General features: G+C 43.5%; 1 protein-coding gene across 1 annotated transcript in view; it reads left to right on the top strand.

Annotated features, from left to right (window-relative positions):
* Positions 1-16,690, top strand: part of LOC134347080 (SH2 domain-containing adapter protein F-like) — a 123,778-nt gene that overhangs the window by 91,816 nt on the left and 15,272 nt on the right. The window contains exon 6 of the mRNA XM_063049188.1: positions 2,731-2,850. Within this exon, the coding sequence (XP_062905258.1) occupies positions 2,731-2,850 (120 nt within the window). The remainder of the gene's footprint in view (positions 1-2,730; positions 2,851-16,690) is intronic.

The raw sequence follows: 16,690 nt of genomic DNA, 5'->3' as shown, positions 1-16,690 counted from the left end.
TCTGATGAAACTTTTGAAAGTATTAGGGTAGGTAAGTGTCTGGACCGAATGGGATGCACCCTAGGTCACCACAGGTGAGGGAAGAGATTGCTGCACCTTTGTCGCTGATCTTTGCATCTCCTCTGGCCATAGGATTAATACCAGATTCTGGAGGATGGCAAATGTTCTGCCTCTGTATAGGTAATAGGAATAATCCTGGAATTTATAGACCAGTGAATCTCATGTCAGTGGTGAGCAAACTGTTGGAGACAGGATTTACCAGCATTTAGAGAAGGATAGTCTGAATAGGGATAGTCCGTGTGGGTTTGTGTGAGATATAGGTCATGCCTCACGAACATGAGTGTATTATTTGAGGAAGTGACAAAATAAAATGAAGGTAAAGCAGTGAGTATAATGTATATGGATTTTAGTAAAGTGTTTGACAAAGTTCCCCTTGGTAAGCTCACTCAGGAAATCAGGAGACATGGCATCCAGTGAAACTTGGCTCCATGAATTCAGAAATGGTTTGCCCATAGAACACAGATAATGGTGGTAGATGGGGCTTTGGTGGCCAGTGGTATTCCACAGGGGTGTTTTGGGATCCTTTCTCTGTGACTTGGATGAGTTAGTGGAAGGGTGGATTAGTTGTAGGTTAAAATGGGACATTGATAGGATGCAAAGCTGAGCTGAGAAGTGGCAGATGGAGTTCAATCCAGGTAAGTATGAAATGATGCACTTCGGAAGGCTGTATTTGAAAGCAGAGAATAGGGTTAATGGCAGGATTCTTATCAGTGTGGAGGAATAGATGGTTCCTGGGATCCACATACATAAATCGGCCAAAGGTGCCCTGCAAGTTGATGGTGTGGTTAAGATGATGTATGGAGTTTTGACCTTCGTCAGTAATGTTGCAGCTCTATGAAACACTGGTTAGACCACATTTGGAGTATTGCTTCAGTTTTGGTCACCTCATTATAGGAAGGATGTGGGAAGCTTTTGAGCAGGCTTGAAGAGATTTAGCAGGATGCTGATTGGATTAAAGAGCTAGTGGAGTGGGCGAGGGCATTTCTCTTTGGAGCAGTTGGAAATGTACAAGATGATAAGAGGTGTAGAGTGGACAGCCAAAGACATTTTACCAGGGTGAAAATGCCTAATACAAAGCGACTTATTTTTAAGGTGATCGACGAAAATTATAGGGGGGTGTCAGAGGTAGTTTTTTTTACACTGAAAGTAATGGGTGTGTGAAACATGCTGCCGGGTTAGATACAAAGGGGAAATCTAAGACTATTGTAATTGGAACATAAATATAAAACTGGAAGTCTGTGTGAGAGGGAAAGGTTAGAATGATTTTAGTGTAGGTTAAAAGATTGGCAGAGCATTGTGGGCAGAAGAATCTGTTCTATTCTGTGCAGTGCAGTTTCTATGTTCTATATTCTCACTTCACACTTATGACTGTGAGGCACAGCTCCAATGCCATATTCAAGTTTGTTGATGACACCACTATCATAGAATTAGTCAAAGATGGTGATGTGGCGGGGAGACCTAAAATCTGGCAGAGTGGTGTCATAACAACAACCTCTCGCTCAATGTCAGCAAGTTCAAGGAACTGATTATAGACTTCAGGAAAAGGAAACCAGAGATCCATGAGCCAGTCTTCATCGGAGGATCAGAGGTGGAGAGGGTTAGCAATTTTAAATTCCTCGGTGTTACTATTTCAGAGGATATGTCCTGGGTCTGGTACGTAAGTGTAGTTATGAAGAAGGCACAGCAACGCCTCTACTTCCTTAAGAGTTTACGGAGATTTAGCATGACATCTGAAACTTTAACAAACTTCTATAGATGTGTAGTAGAGAGTACATTGACAGTCTGCTATGGAAATGCTAATGTCCTTGAGCAGAAGATACTACAAAAAGTAGTGGATACGGCCTAGCCCATCTGGGGTAAACCTCTCCCAGCCATTTGGCACACCTACGTGAAACGCTGTCACAGGAAAGCAGCATCCATCATCAGGGATCCCACCTACCAGGACACTGCTGCCATCAGGAAGAAGATACAAGAGCTTCAGGATAGTTACTACCCCTTGACCAAAGGTGATAACATCACTTGCTCCATCATTGAAATGTTTCCACAACCTATGGACTCACTTTCAAGGATTCTTCAGCTCATGTTCCAGATATTTATTGCTGATTTATTTATTATTTGTTTGTATTTACACAGTTTATTGTCTTCTACACTCTAGCTATACGCCCTAGTCGGTGATCTTTCATTGATTCTGTAATGATTGTTATTCTATAGGTTTATTGAATATGCCCAGAAGAAAATGAATCTCAGAGTTGTATATGGTACTTTGATAATAACATTTACTTTCAACTTTGAACTTTATACACTGGAGTATTTCAAATTTTCATTCCTTCACCGTTTTCTACATCTACCAAGTCCCAAAGCTCTGAGATGTTTTCTTTAAATCTGTGCAGCACTCTACTTTGCCACTATTTAAAAGATGCTTCTGACCTATTTTTTTTTGCTGAATATCTCTGCACATAGTTGTATACGTTCACACCTCTGAAGTGCTGTGGAATTTTTATTATAAATTACAGGTGTCGAATAAATGGAACTTATTGCTAACGAGACAAATTTCCAATATTCCTGAACAATCAAACATTTAATGGCCCATAATTGTTGACTTTTAAGGAGATGTTCATTCCAAGTAGCTTGTCTGCATTCAGTATTGCGATATTTGCTTTTCTTTTGTAGGTGGTATCATGGAGCCATTAGCCGAACAGATGCAGAAAACCTTTTACGACTATGTAAAGAGTGCAGCTATCTCATCCGAAATAGTCAAAGCAGCAAAAATGATTACTCACTTTCACTAAAGTAAGTGACATCTCCTTAAATAATTGATTATAATTCATAATGAACTGAAATGCAGTGTAAATACATGCAATGTTTGGCTTATAATTCACTCTGCCAAGACATTGGTATTTGATCATTACAGAAAGTTGAATTACTTCGCACAGGCCTCTGTGTTGCACATATGTATCAATGTATTTGTTTTGCAAGCTTGCTTTTGAGTTGTAGATGCCTCTTTATTTATCTACATATTACCAAATGTATGCTTGCAGTTCTAGTGTAATAGTTTTAGTAGCAATCATTGTTCAATTACGTGTTGTAAACAGCTAGCCACTATTGATTATTGACAAAATGTTGCTTTAATGGAAACAGCTCATGTCCATTTTGTTAGTAACTGAAATGTTATTTCTGTTGGGAGTCTTCTAAGTATTTCCATTAAGGCATGTTTGTGTTAGTTACGTACTTCAACACAGATCGGCATGTATATCATCACTTTTACGTGATTTAATTTAGGAAAAAAAGATCGGGCAAGTGCTTCAAAAACACTGTGAGATTGAAGTAATGGCCAATGAGCAGATTCTTATAGACTTCCCAGGCTGCTTTTAGTGTGCACTGCAATATACACATCAGGGTACTATGGAACTGCACCTGCCGAAGGATGGAATGTACTGTAGGTTAGCTTTGTGCATATCATTTGTCACTCCATTGATGAACCTGGTATTTAATGGCCTGTCTCGAGGATGTGTGTCATATATCCTTCTCAGCTTTATACAAGCCATGATTGGTGTATTTTTTTGGGTGATGTAGTTTTTTTTTAACTCTATTGGATTAGTATTAATGGTTTGCTTGTTGGTTAAACTTTTGTGAATCTTGGCTTCGACTGTCTGAAGCCATCAGGCTCGTCCATCATTTGTGCAGCCTAGGCGACTGTCATACCTGACCTCACTTTGCAGAATGTCTATAGAGGCAAGGCCTTAGTCACAGAGGGCTCATGGCTACTGAAGGTTAATGTTGCCCTGGTACTGACAATCAGAATGCTCATCCTATTAAATGATAATTGGGTCCCTATATTTCTGAATGTCCGAATATCTTTATAAGCTTTAGCAATGTAATTTAAAATTCTCATGGTATTGAAATCTCCCTGTGGACTTTTCTCACCCTCTGGTCTTTGCATTACATTCCAAGCTGCTTCTGTGCCCCAGATTTCCTTTGCCTTACCATTGGTGACTGCGAGCACCAAAGGTTTAGAGCAACAAGGAATCAGTGTTCCTCCAGCAGACCATTGCCCCAGAATCCACCACCTGCAACCTCTTGTGGCACCAAAAGTATATATTTCCCTAATAAAATATTACATTGGGAGAAGGCTGAGGAATGTGGGGAGAAAGATATTGTTAGGAAGGAAGGGAGTGGTGAAACTGTGTAGGGAGACTAGTGTCTTGAATTTGTCCACCCTTTGCTCTCCTCCTTTCCCTGAAGATATGATTGAGGATTCTAGTGTGAGATACATAGAACATAGAATAGTACAGCACAGTACAGGCCTTTCGGCCCACAATGTTGTGCCAACCCTTAAACCCTGCCTCCCATATAACCCCCCCACCTTAAATTCCTCCATATACCTGTTTAGTAGTCTCTTAAATTTCACTAGTGTATCTGCCTCCACCACTGACTCAGGCAGTGCATTCCATGCACCAACCACTCTCTGAGTAAAAACCTTCTGCTAATATCCCCCTTGAACTTCCCACCCCTTACCTTAAAACCATGTCCTCTTGTACTGAGCAGTGGTGCCCTGGGGAAGAGGCACTGGCTGTCCACTCAATCTGTTCCTTTTAATATCTTGTATACCTCTATCATGTCTCCTCTCATCCTCCTCCTCTCCAGAGAGTAAAGCCCTAGCTCCCTTAATCTCTGATCATAATGCATACTCTCTAAACCAGGCAGCATCCTGGTAAATCTCCTCTGTACCCTTTCCAATGCTTCCATATCTTCCCTATAGTGAGGTGACCGGAACTGGACACAGTACTCCAAGTGTGGCCTAACCAGAGTTTTGATGAAAGCGCCAGATCCGATGCTGTTTGGTGCTGGAACTAGGGACCAGCTCCAGCTTGTAAGTTGTGTCCAGCTACCCTCCACCCTCATTGCCACATTAGCTTGTTAGACCAATTCTGTTTAAACAGAAGCAATAGCATGGGCATCCATTACAAGGGTGGGGGAAAACTAGTGTGTTTATTTTCATTCCTAGTATTTTTCATATGCACGACTAATGTATTCACTTATGTTTGTTTATTGCATACTGCAATGTAGATTATTTAATACATCTTGTATCCTCGCAATAACATAATTTAGAAATTGAGTTTTCTGTTATGTTTTTTAAAATACATTTACTATTTTAATCTCTTTAAAAATTCTATTTATTTCAGAGTCCTGAGTTTCAGGATACCTTTGCAGAAGTTAATAAAAGCTTTCAATTGAGTCTGCATACTCTGACATCTGCAGCTAGCGGAATATTCCGGCTAGCATACTGCACATCAAAGTGATTGAAGTGTAGTCTTGTTATCTTGCCACCTCCAGTGTTTTGAAGACTACTTGTCAGAGCTTTTATTTAACAGTAAGCTGTCAATTAATTTAATGTATTCATAGCAGACAGTTGAACAGCAGCGTATGGTGAAAATGTCACTGGTTAAGGACAAAGTGAAGAAATTGCTCATAGACAATGAATTGCTGGAGGCACTTCACAATTAAAATTTTCTCTTCTGAATTAATGGCCCAGATTCTGAACAGGGATATCAACATAATTACTGGGTGTCCTTCTGTTCCTGACAGTAATTTCAGGAATTCATATGAGTACAGAGTCCGAAAACTGCTGTCAATTCCTCGCACTAAATTTCAAGACCAGTTTACGGTTTTGAATTTATTATCCAGTGGCAGAATGCAGAGTTCCTGTAGTTACCCAGTGCTTAAACTAAAAATCATTTTGTACGATCTTCATTCTTTAGTTTGGAGAGGAGTGAATGCATTGGACAAAAATAAATAGTTAGATTGCATTTTTAATTGAACTGATTTGTTTATACTCTTTCAATTGTGCTTGTATTTAAGTATATTCAGGCATTTTATTTTTCTACAATTGGTCATTTTTGTTTTGTACTAGTTTGAATACATTTTAATGGTTTTGAAATGTGTTTGAATGGCTCTAAAAGTCAGAGGCATGGGCCATGGCTTATCTAGCTATCATTTTATTTTGGCATTTTAACTATTTAGTCTGGGATACTGGGCATGTTCCATTGCTTTATAATTAGACAGAACAAAGGAACTGCTGCTTCATTGCCACATTACAGTTGTGCCTTATGGTTGTTCTATTTCTTTGAGAAAAACAAATAAAACTGAGGCGTGGAATCTGAAACAAAAGCAGAAATGCTGAAAAATTGCTTTTTAAGTTTTTACAGCATTTTCTACTTTGGTTCTTTGTTCCACTTATTCCCACTCCCCCCTCACCCTCTCAACTTCATTTTCTGCTGCCTAAATTAACTTGTTTTTACTCCCCATCCCAGTTCTGCTGAGGGGTGCAGGGCCTGAACTATTTCGCTTTCTACAAGTGCTGCCTGACCTGCGGGGTGCTTCAAGCACTTACTGTTTTTATTTTCATTCATAGGGATCTGTTCTCTTTCTCTGCTTCTCCATTGTCCTCTGCAATTATAGCATTTATTAAAATGCGGAGCCAGGACTGCTCCCTGTGACAGAATGCTTTTCAAGTTCAGTTATGTAGCTCGATTCATCTGCCAGAGTCTTTGGTAACTCGTCAACTTGGTAATGAATTTAATAAGAGCTTGCAGCCACAAGCTTGGGATAGTTTACGTCCTTTCTACAGAAACAGTATCAAAATCAGAGAGAAGTTAATGAATACTGCAGCTACTTTTAATTTGTGTTGAAAATCTGACATTCACACAGCTTGTCAGCACCTGTCACAACAGCTATGACCACTTCTAAAGCTAGCTTGTTCCTTTGAGAGCAAGCTTTAGCATGATCTTTTGCAGGAGGAGCTGTAGTAGGACCTGAGGAATGATTTGACCAGCAGTCTTGAGTCACTTGCCTATTTTACTTATTTAAGAAGTTCTATGACCTTAGATTCCTTTCATACTTGGTTCTTTGCCAGTAACATACATTAGTGAGGAATTCTGCCAATCATTTGTGCCCCACAGCCCTAATTTCTTTACAAACTCTGGGAAATGGCTCATATGGACCTGCTGCCTTTTGTGCTTTTGTATCCACAAAGATTTATTGACTTCCTGTAATGGATATGAACCCTAGAAAGAAGATGATAAAGAGATCTGAGCTATCTAAGTTCTTTCTGTGAGGCCGAGAACTGGAAATTATAGTCCAGTTAGTCTGACCTTAGTGGTTGGGTAGATGTGGGAGTTGATTGTTAAGGACTTGGTTTCAGAGTACTTAAAGACACATAATAAAATAGACTGAAGACAGCATGGTTTCCGTAAGGGAAAATCTTGCATGACAAATCTGCTTGAATTTGATGAACTAACAAGCTGATAGACAAAGGAAAATAGGCGGATTTTGTGTACTTGGATTTTCAGAAGGCCTTTGACAAGGTGCCATTCATGAGGCTACTTAACAAGTTAAGACCCCATGGTATTGCAGGAATAAGGGGTGCCTTTTCTGAGTGGCTGCCGGTGACTAGTGGTGTTCCACAGGGGTCTGTGTTGGGACCACTTCTTTTACATTATATGTCGATGGGTCAGGGAATTGATGGTTTTGTGTCCAAGTTTGTGGACAATACTGAGATAAGTGGGGGACAGATGGTGTTGAGGATGCAGAGAAACTCCAGAAGGACTTGCACGGATTAGAATGGGCAAAAAATTGACAGGTAGAATACAGTGTTGGGAAGTATATGGTCATGCGCTTTGGTAGAAGAAATAAAAGCGTAAACTTTTACTAAACGGACAGTAAATTCAAAATTCTGAGGTGCAAAGGGACATGGAAGTCCTCATGCAGGATTCCTGAAAGGTTAATTTGCAGGTTGAGTTAGTTGAGAGAAAGGCAATTGTAATGTTAGTATTCATTTCGAGGGGACTAGAATGTAAAAGTGAGGATGTAATGTTGAGGCTTTATAAGACTCTGGTGAAGCCTCACTTGGAGTATTGTGAGCACTTTTGGCCCTTGTAATATGCTGACATTGGAGATGGTTCAAAGAAGTTTCACAAAGATGATTCTGGAATCGAAAGGCACTGGGCCTGTATTCACTGGAATTCAGAAGAATGAGGGGGGATCTCGTTGACATCTACCAAATGTTGAGAGGCTTTGATAGAGTACATATGGAGAGATGTTTCCTCTGGTGGGAAGTCTAGGACCAGAGGGGACAGCCTCAGAATAGAGGGTTGTCCATTTAGAATAAAGATGAAGTATTTCTTTAGCCAGAGAGTGGTAAATTTGCGGAATTCATTGCCACAGTCGGCTGTGGAAGCTAAGGCTTTATGTATGTTTAAGGCAGAGGTTGATAGATTCTTGACCAGTCAAACATGAAGGAATATGGAGAGAAGGCAAGAAATTGGGGCTGAGGGGGAATTGGATCAGCCGTGTTGAAATGGTGGAGAAGTTTTGATGGGTCAAATGGCCCAATTCTGTTCCTGTATCTTATGGTCTTATGGCCTTGTGTATGTTATCTCTTCTGTTCAACTGGATTTTTTTCAGCAACCAGAGGTGTGCTTTTGAATTAGGTGGCAATGGAGTCAACCTAACAACATAATTAAAATTGCTGGGTAAACTGCCTGGAATATAGCAATGGTTCTGTGGAGAACCTTTCAGCCATCCTCCCAGTTTGACCACATTCATATCCCACCATTCACACCTAGTATTCTGTGAGGGTTTTCCATCAGCCAGATTGGGGGCGGATTTCTGCCCCCCATTAAGATTGGTCTGAAGATAAACCCAAGATAGAAAATGCTGCTTGAGGTCTACTTTAAGGCACCTAAATCATCCTCCACTACAGAAGGTCATACGACAGAATTAGGCCATTTGGCCCATCGAGTCTACTCCACCATTCCATTATGGATAATTTATTATCCCTCTCAATGCTGTTCTCCTGCCTTCTGTCTGCAACCTTTGACACCCTTACTCATCAAGAACCTATCAACCTCCACTTTAACTATACCCAGTGACTTGGTCTCCACAACAGTCTGTGGCAGTGAATTTCACAGGCTCACCACCCTCTGGCTAAAGAAATTCCTCCTCATCTCTATTCTAAAAGGATGTTCTTCGATTCTGAGGCTGTGCCCTCTGTTCCTAAATTCACCCAATATAGGGAACAGAAGTTCAACTTGGAGTCAGCTTGCTGCAGTCACTTAAAAAGCAGTACATTATTGAGTACAGGCAAAGAAGATGGACAGTAAGGTTTGCACAAGACTGATTCAGATTCTGTTTAGTTTATTTTCATATACACCAGAGTGCAATGAAATTCCTTGCTTGCATGAAGCTCCCAAAGTAAACAATTTACATGGTAATAATAAGTACACCAATTAATACAGTGACAAGAGCAAAACAACTGCAGCTTGCAGAGTACCACAATGATGCAAAAATTAAGAGTGCAGCCTGAAATCATGCAAAAGAAAATTTTAACGTGACAGTAATGGAATAACTGAGCAAGGTAGAATGAAGAGACGAGATCGTGGCAGCACCACCGGAAAGGGGGATATGCTGGTGATATTGGATGTGTCGGCACTTGAAGCTGTTGAACATCTCGACAGAAACTGTGGTGAGGACAGTGTGTGTTCATCCCCTTAGGTTAGCAATAAGCTCTTTTGCCTTGCTGACATTAAAGGCTATTTTGTTGCTCTAATACACTGACGCAAGGTTACATAGAAACATAGAAAACATACAGCACAATACAGGCCCTTCGGCCCACAAAGCTGTGCCAAACATGTCCCTACCTTAGAACTACCTAGGCTTTACCCATAGCCCTTTATTTTTCTAAGCTCATGCAGCCAACAAAGAGTCTCTTAAAAGAAACTATCGTTTCTGCTTCCACCGCTGCCGCCAGCAGCCCATTCCACCCAGTCGCCACTCTGTGCATAAAAAACATACCCCTGACATCTCCTCTGTACTTACTTCCAAGCACCTTAAAACTGCGCCCTCTCATGCTAGCCATTTCAGCCCTGGGGAAAAGCCTCTGACTATCCACACGATCAATGCCTCTCATTATCTTGTACGCCTCTATCAGGTCACCTCTCATCCTCCGTCGCTCCAAGGAGAAAAGGCCGAGTTCACTCAACCTATTCTCATAAGGCATGCTCCCCAATCCAGGCAACATCCTTGTAAATCTCCTCTGCACCCTTTCTATAGTTTCCACGTCCTTCCTGTAGTGAGGCGACTAGAATTGAGCACAGTGCTCCAAGTGGGGTCTGACCAGGGTCCTATATAGCTGCAACATTACCTCTTGGCTCTTAAACTCAATCCCACGATTGATGAAGGCCAATGCACCGTATGCTTTCTTAACCACAGAGTCAACCTGCATAGCGGCTTTGAGTGATCTATGGACACGGACTCAAGATCCTTCTGATCCTCCACACTGCCAAGAGTCTTACTATTAATGCTGTATTCTGCCATCATATTTGACCTACCAAAATGAACCACCTCACACTTATCTGGGTTGAACTCCATCTGCCACTTCTTAGCCCAGTTTTGCATTTTATCAATGTCCTGTTGTAACCTCTGACAGCCCTCCACACTATCCACAACACCCCCAACCTTTGTGTTATCAGCAAATTTATTAACCCATCCCTCCACTTCCTCATCCCGGTCATTTATAAAAATCACAAAGAGTAGGAGTCCCAGAACAGGTTTGTGGGCTCTTTACTCTATTCTACCTCCATGTTGTTGAACTGGTGTATAGCAATGGTGTCTCCAGCATATTAAAAAAATGACTTGGCACTACACAGTGGCATGTAAAAGTTTAGGCACCCCAGTCAAAATTTCTGTTACTGTGAATAGCTAAGCAGGTAAAAGATGATCTGATTTCCAAAAGGCATAACGTTAAAGATGACACATTTCTTTAATATTTTAAGCAAGATTACTTTTTTATTTCCATCTTTTACCGTTTCAAAATAACAAAAAAGGAAAAGGGCCCGAAGCAAAAGTTTGGGCACCCTGTATGGTCAATACTTAGTAACACCCACTTTGGCAAGTATCACAGCTTGTAAACGGTTTCTGTAGCCAGCTAAGAGTCTTTCAATTCTTGTTTGGAGGATTTTTGCCCATTCTTCCTTGCATAAGGCTTCTAGATGTGTGAGATTCTTGGGCCATATTGCATGCACTGCTCTTTTAAGGTCTATCCACAGATTTTCAATGATGTTTAGGTTGGGGGACTGTGAGGGCCATGGCAAAACCTCCAGCTTGCACCTCTTGAGGTAGTCCATTATGGATTTTGAGGGGTGTTTAGGATCATTATCCTGTTGTAGAAGCCATTCTCTTTTCATCTTCAGCTTTTTTTTTTTACAGATGGTGTGATGTTTGCTTCCAGAATTTGATGGTATTTAATTGAATTCATTCTTCCCTCTACCAGTGAAATGTTCCCCGTGCCACTGGCTGCAACACAAGCCCAAAGCATGATCGATCCACCCCCATGCTTAACAGTTGGAGAGGTGTTCTTCATGAAATTCTGCACCCTTTTTTCTCCAAACATACCTTTGCTCATTGTGGCCAAAAAGTTATATTTTAACTTCATCAGTCCACAGGACTTGTTTCCAAAATGCATCAGGCTTGTTTAGATGTTCCTTTGCAACTTCTGGCGCTGAATTTTGTGGTGAGGACGCAGGAAAGATTTTCTTCTGATGACTCTTCCATGAAGGTCATATTTGTGCAGGTGTCGCTGCACAGTACAACAGTGCACCACCACTCCAGAGTCTGCTAAATCTTCCTAAGGGTCTTTTGCAGTCAAATGGGGGTTTTGATTTGCCTTTCTAGCTATCCTACGAGCATTTCTCTCGGAAAGTTTTCTTGGTCTTCCAGACCTCAACATGACCTCCATCGTTCCTGTTAACTGCCATTTCTTAATTACATTACGAACTGAGGAAGCGGCTACCTGAAAACGCTTTGCTATCTTCTTGTATCCTTTCTTGGAACGTGCCTCCGTCGCCAACTTACTCCAGTTGGCTTTAGGATTCGTTTCCAAGCCTCTCAATTTGGACCTTCTGAGGATCCCAGGTACTCACATTTCATTGACTCTGCCTCTCGCCGCTTCTCCCGTCAAGCTCTGAAGGCGACGCTCTCCGCCATGAGGAGGTACTTGGTGTCCCTATCCCAGACCCTTCCACACCTTCAGGACACTTTCTTCGCCGTCTGTAATGGTCCTACCCGCTATTTCATCCTCCGTCGGATCCACGCCTGCAATCGCCGTTTCTTTGACTTTGTCATGTTAGGCAAAGATCGCAAGATCTTACATCTACGGACTCCAGAGCCTGCCGGCCCCGACGCTAGCAGGCATGAACTTTCAATTGCGGCCCCTGCCATTGATCTCGGCGGCTCCAACACCTTAGGACATATTCAAAACCCGGACTCCAGCAACGACCATGGAGACATTCAAAGCGATCGCGCAACCACCAACTGCGACTCCAGCCTTGAACTCCAGGCCGGGTCTTTATGTGCTGCTGTTGTGACTCCCGTCTCCCCTTCCCCCACCACCACTCCGCAGCCCCGTCTTCCTCAGATCCCACCGTCAACTCCTGGGCCCTCAGAGGCTCCATCTTCCTCTCACCCCAACCCTCCCCTCTCCATTGACACCCCCAGCCTCCCCCCTCCCCCCTCTGATCCCAGCTCTCATTCGTGCCGGGTCTTTACCATCCCCTCCGACCTTCAACTGTCGGAGGCAGAACGCTCTGTTCTCAGTAAGGGCCTCAAGTTTGTCCCCCTTCGCCCACACCTCAGCGAGTTCCGTGTTCGCCATGATGCGGAACTTTTCTTCCGCCGTCTCCGAGCCTACTTCTTCTGCAAGGACTCTTCCACCCCCACCGATGACCCCTTCTCTCGTCTTCAACCCTCCTCTTCTTCATGGACACCCCGCTCTGGTCTTCTGCCTGCTCTGGATCTCTTTATTGCCAACTGCCGACGGGACATCAACCGTCTCGACTTCACCGCACCTTGTCCCCATTCCAACCTCACTCCTTCGGAACGCTCTGCTCTCCACTCCCTCCGCACTAATCCTAACATTATTATTAAACCCGCTGATAAAGGGGGTGCTGTTGTAGTCTGACGTACTGACCTCTACCTTGCCGAGGCACAGCGACAACTCGCGGATACCTCCTCTTATTTACCCCTCGATCGTGACCCCACTAAGGAGCACCAGGCCATTGTCTCCCACACTATCAACGACTTTATCCGCTCAGGGGATCTCCCATCCACTGCTACCAACCTTATAGTTCCCACACCCCGCACTTCCCGTTTCTACCTCCTACCCAAGATCCACAAACCTGCCTGTCCTGGCCGACCTATTGTCTCAGCTTGCTCCTGCCCCACCGAACTCGTTTCTGCATACCTCGACACTGTTTTATCACCCCTTGTTCAATCCCTTCCGACCTATGTTCGTGACACTTCTCACGCTCTTAAACTTTTCGATGATTTTAAGTTCCCTGGCCCCCACCGCTTTATTTTCACCTTGGATGTCCAGTCCCTATATACTTCCATCCCCCATCAGGAAGGTCTCAAAGCTCTACGCTTCTTTTTGGATTCCAGACCTAATCAGTTCCCCTCTACCACCACTCTGCTCCGTCTAGCAGAATTAGTCCTTACTCTTAATAATTTCTCCTTTTGCTCCTCCCATTTCCTCCAAACTAAAGGTGTAGCTATGGGCACCCGTATGGGTCCTAGCTATGCCTGCCTTTTTGTTGGGTTTGTGGAACAATCTATGTTCCGTGCCTATTCTGGTATCTGTCCCCCACTTTTCCTTCGCTACATCGACGACTGCATTGGCGCTGCTTCCTGCACGCATGCAGAACTCGTTGACTTTATTAACTTTGCCTCCAACTTTCACCCTGCCCTCAAGTTTACCTGGTCCATTTCCGACACCTCCCTCCCCTTTCTAGATCTTTCTGTCTCTGTCTCTGGAGACAGCTTATCCACTGATGTCTACTATAAGCCTACTGACTCTCACAGCTATCTGGACTATTCCTCTTCTCACCCTGTCTCTTGCAAAAACGCCATCCCCTTCTCGCAATTCCTCCGTCTCCGCCGCATCTGCTCTCAGGATGAGGCTTTTCATTCTAGGACGAGGGAGATGTCTTCATTTTTTAAAGAAAGGGGCTTCCCTTCCTCCACTATCAACTCTGCTCTTAAACGCATCTCCCCCATTTCACGTACATCTGCTCTCACTCCATCCTCCCACCACCCCACTAGGAATAGGGTTCCCCTGGTCCTCACCTACCACCCCACCAGCCTCCGGGTCCAACATATTATCCTCCGTAACTTCCGCCACCTCCAACGGGATCCCACCACTAAGCATATCTTTCCCTCCCCCCCTCTCTCTGCATTCCGCAGGGATCGCTCCCTACACAACTCCCTTGTCCATTCGTCCCCCCCATCCCTCCCCACTGATCTCCCTCCTGGCACTTATCCATGTAAGCGGAACAGGTGCTACACATGCCCTTACACTTCCTCCCTTACCACCATTCAGGGCCCCAAACAGTCCTTCCAGGTGAGGCATCACTTCACCTGTGAGTCGACTGGGGTGATATACTGCGTCCGGTGCTCCCGATGTGGCCTTTTATATATTGGTGAGACCCGACGCAGACTGGGAGACCGCTTTGCTGAACATCTACGCTCTGTCCGCCAGAGAAAGCAGGATCTCCCAGTGGCCACACATTTTAATTCCACATCCCATTCCCATTCTGACATGTCTATCCACGGCCTCCTCTACTGTAAAGATGAAGCCACACTCAGGTTGGAGGAACAACACCTTATATTCCATATGGGTAGCCTCCAACCTGATGGCATGAACATTGACTTCTCTAACTTCCGCTAGGCCCCACCTCCCCCTCGTACCCCATCTGTTACTCTTTTTTATGCACACATTCTTTCTCTCACTCTCCTTTTTCTCCCTCTGTCCCTCTGAATATACCTCTTGCCCATCCTCTGGGTCACCCCCCCCCCCCGTCTTTCTTCCCGGACCTCCTGTCCCATGATCCTCTCGTATCCCCTTCTGCCTATCACCTGTCCAGCTCTCGGCTCCATCCCTCCCCCTCCTGTCGTCTTCTATCATTTTGCATCTCCCCCTCCCCCTCCAGCTTTCAAATCCCTTACTCACTCTTCCTTCAGTTAGTCCTGACGAAGGGTCTCGGCCTGAAACGTCGACTGCGCCTCTTCCTATAGATGCTGCCTGGCCTGCTGCGTTCACCAGCAACTTTGATGTGTGTTGCTTGAATTTCCAACATCTGCAGAATTCCTGTTGTTTGCTATCTCCTTATAGCCTTCTCCTGCTTTGTGGGCATCATTTATTTTAATTTTCAGAGTGCTAGGCAGCTGCTTAGACGAGCCCATGGCTGCTGACTGTTGGGACAAGGTTTGAGAAGTCAGGGTATTTATAAAGCTTTGAAATTTGGCCTTTCCTAATGATGATTGTGAACAAGCTATAGCCCTAACAAGCTAATTAATGTCTGAGACCTTGGTAAAAGTTATCTGAGAGCTCAAATCTCTTGGGGTGTCAAACTTTTGCATGGTGCTCCTTTCCTTTTTTCCCCACTTTAAAATTGTACAAAACAAAAATAATACACTAATCTTGCTTAAAATGTTGAAAAGAATGTTTCATCTTTAACTTCATGACTTTTGGAGATCAGTTCATCTACTCACTTGACTATTCACAGTAACAGAAATTTTGACTCAGTGGTGCCCAGACTTTTGCATGCCACTGTATATGGCCATATAGTCTTGGATATACAAGGAACAGATTAAGGGACTGAGCAAGCAACTCTGGAGAGCACTAGTGTTGAGGGTCAAGGTGGAAGAAATATTGGGATTAATTTTAACTGACTGCCTTTAACAGTCATTTTGCTGTTTTGGTTTATAGTGAAGCTGCTATTACAAATAACAAAAGACAGCTGTTGTTTTTACATGATGTTTGAAATGTAGCAGAAACAATCCTGGTGCTTCGAAATGAACAAATGGTGCAAACATTGCATTGACCTCAGCGAGTGATAGTCTAGTCTGTTGGGAAACTATTCAAGCTTTCTACATAATGTCTTTAATTTCTAGTGGGTGTGTTTTATTAAGACCATAAGACAAAGGAGCAGAAGTTGGCTATTCGGCCCATCGAGTCTGCTGGGCCATTTTATCATGAGCTGATCCATTCTCCCATTTAGTCCCACTCCCCTGCCTTCTCACCATGGCCTTTGATGCCCTGGCTACTCAGATACTTATCAATCTCTGCCTTAAATACACCCAATGGCTTGGCCTCCACTGCCGCCCGTGGCAACAAATTCCATAGATTCACCACCCTCGGGCTAAAACAATTTCTTCACGTCTCTGTTCTGAACGGGCGCCCTTCAATCCTTAAGTCATGCCCTCTCGTACTCGACTCCCCCATCATGGGAAACAACTGTGCCACATCCACTCTGTTCATGCCTTTCAACATTCGAAATGTTTCTATGAGGTCCCCCCTCATTCTTCTAAACTCCAAGGAATACAGTCCAAGAGCAGACAAACGTTCCTCATATGTTAGCCCTCTCATTCCCAGAATCATTCTAGTGAATCTTCTCAGTACCCTCTCCAACATCAGCACATCCTTTCTTAAATAAGGTGCCCAGAACTCAGTAGGTGCCACAGTACTCCAAGTGAGGTCTTACCAGTTCCTTATAGAGTCTCAACATCACAACCCGGC

The sequence above is a fragment of the Mobula hypostoma genome, chromosome 5 (assembly GCF_963921235.1).
Source record: "Mobula hypostoma chromosome 5, sMobHyp1.1, whole genome shotgun sequence".
Classification (NCBI taxonomy): domain Eukaryota; kingdom Metazoa; phylum Chordata; class Chondrichthyes; order Myliobatiformes; family Myliobatidae; genus Mobula; species Mobula hypostoma.
Note: the sequence above shows the minus strand (reverse complement) of the source record. Positions and strands in the feature narration are given on the sequence as shown.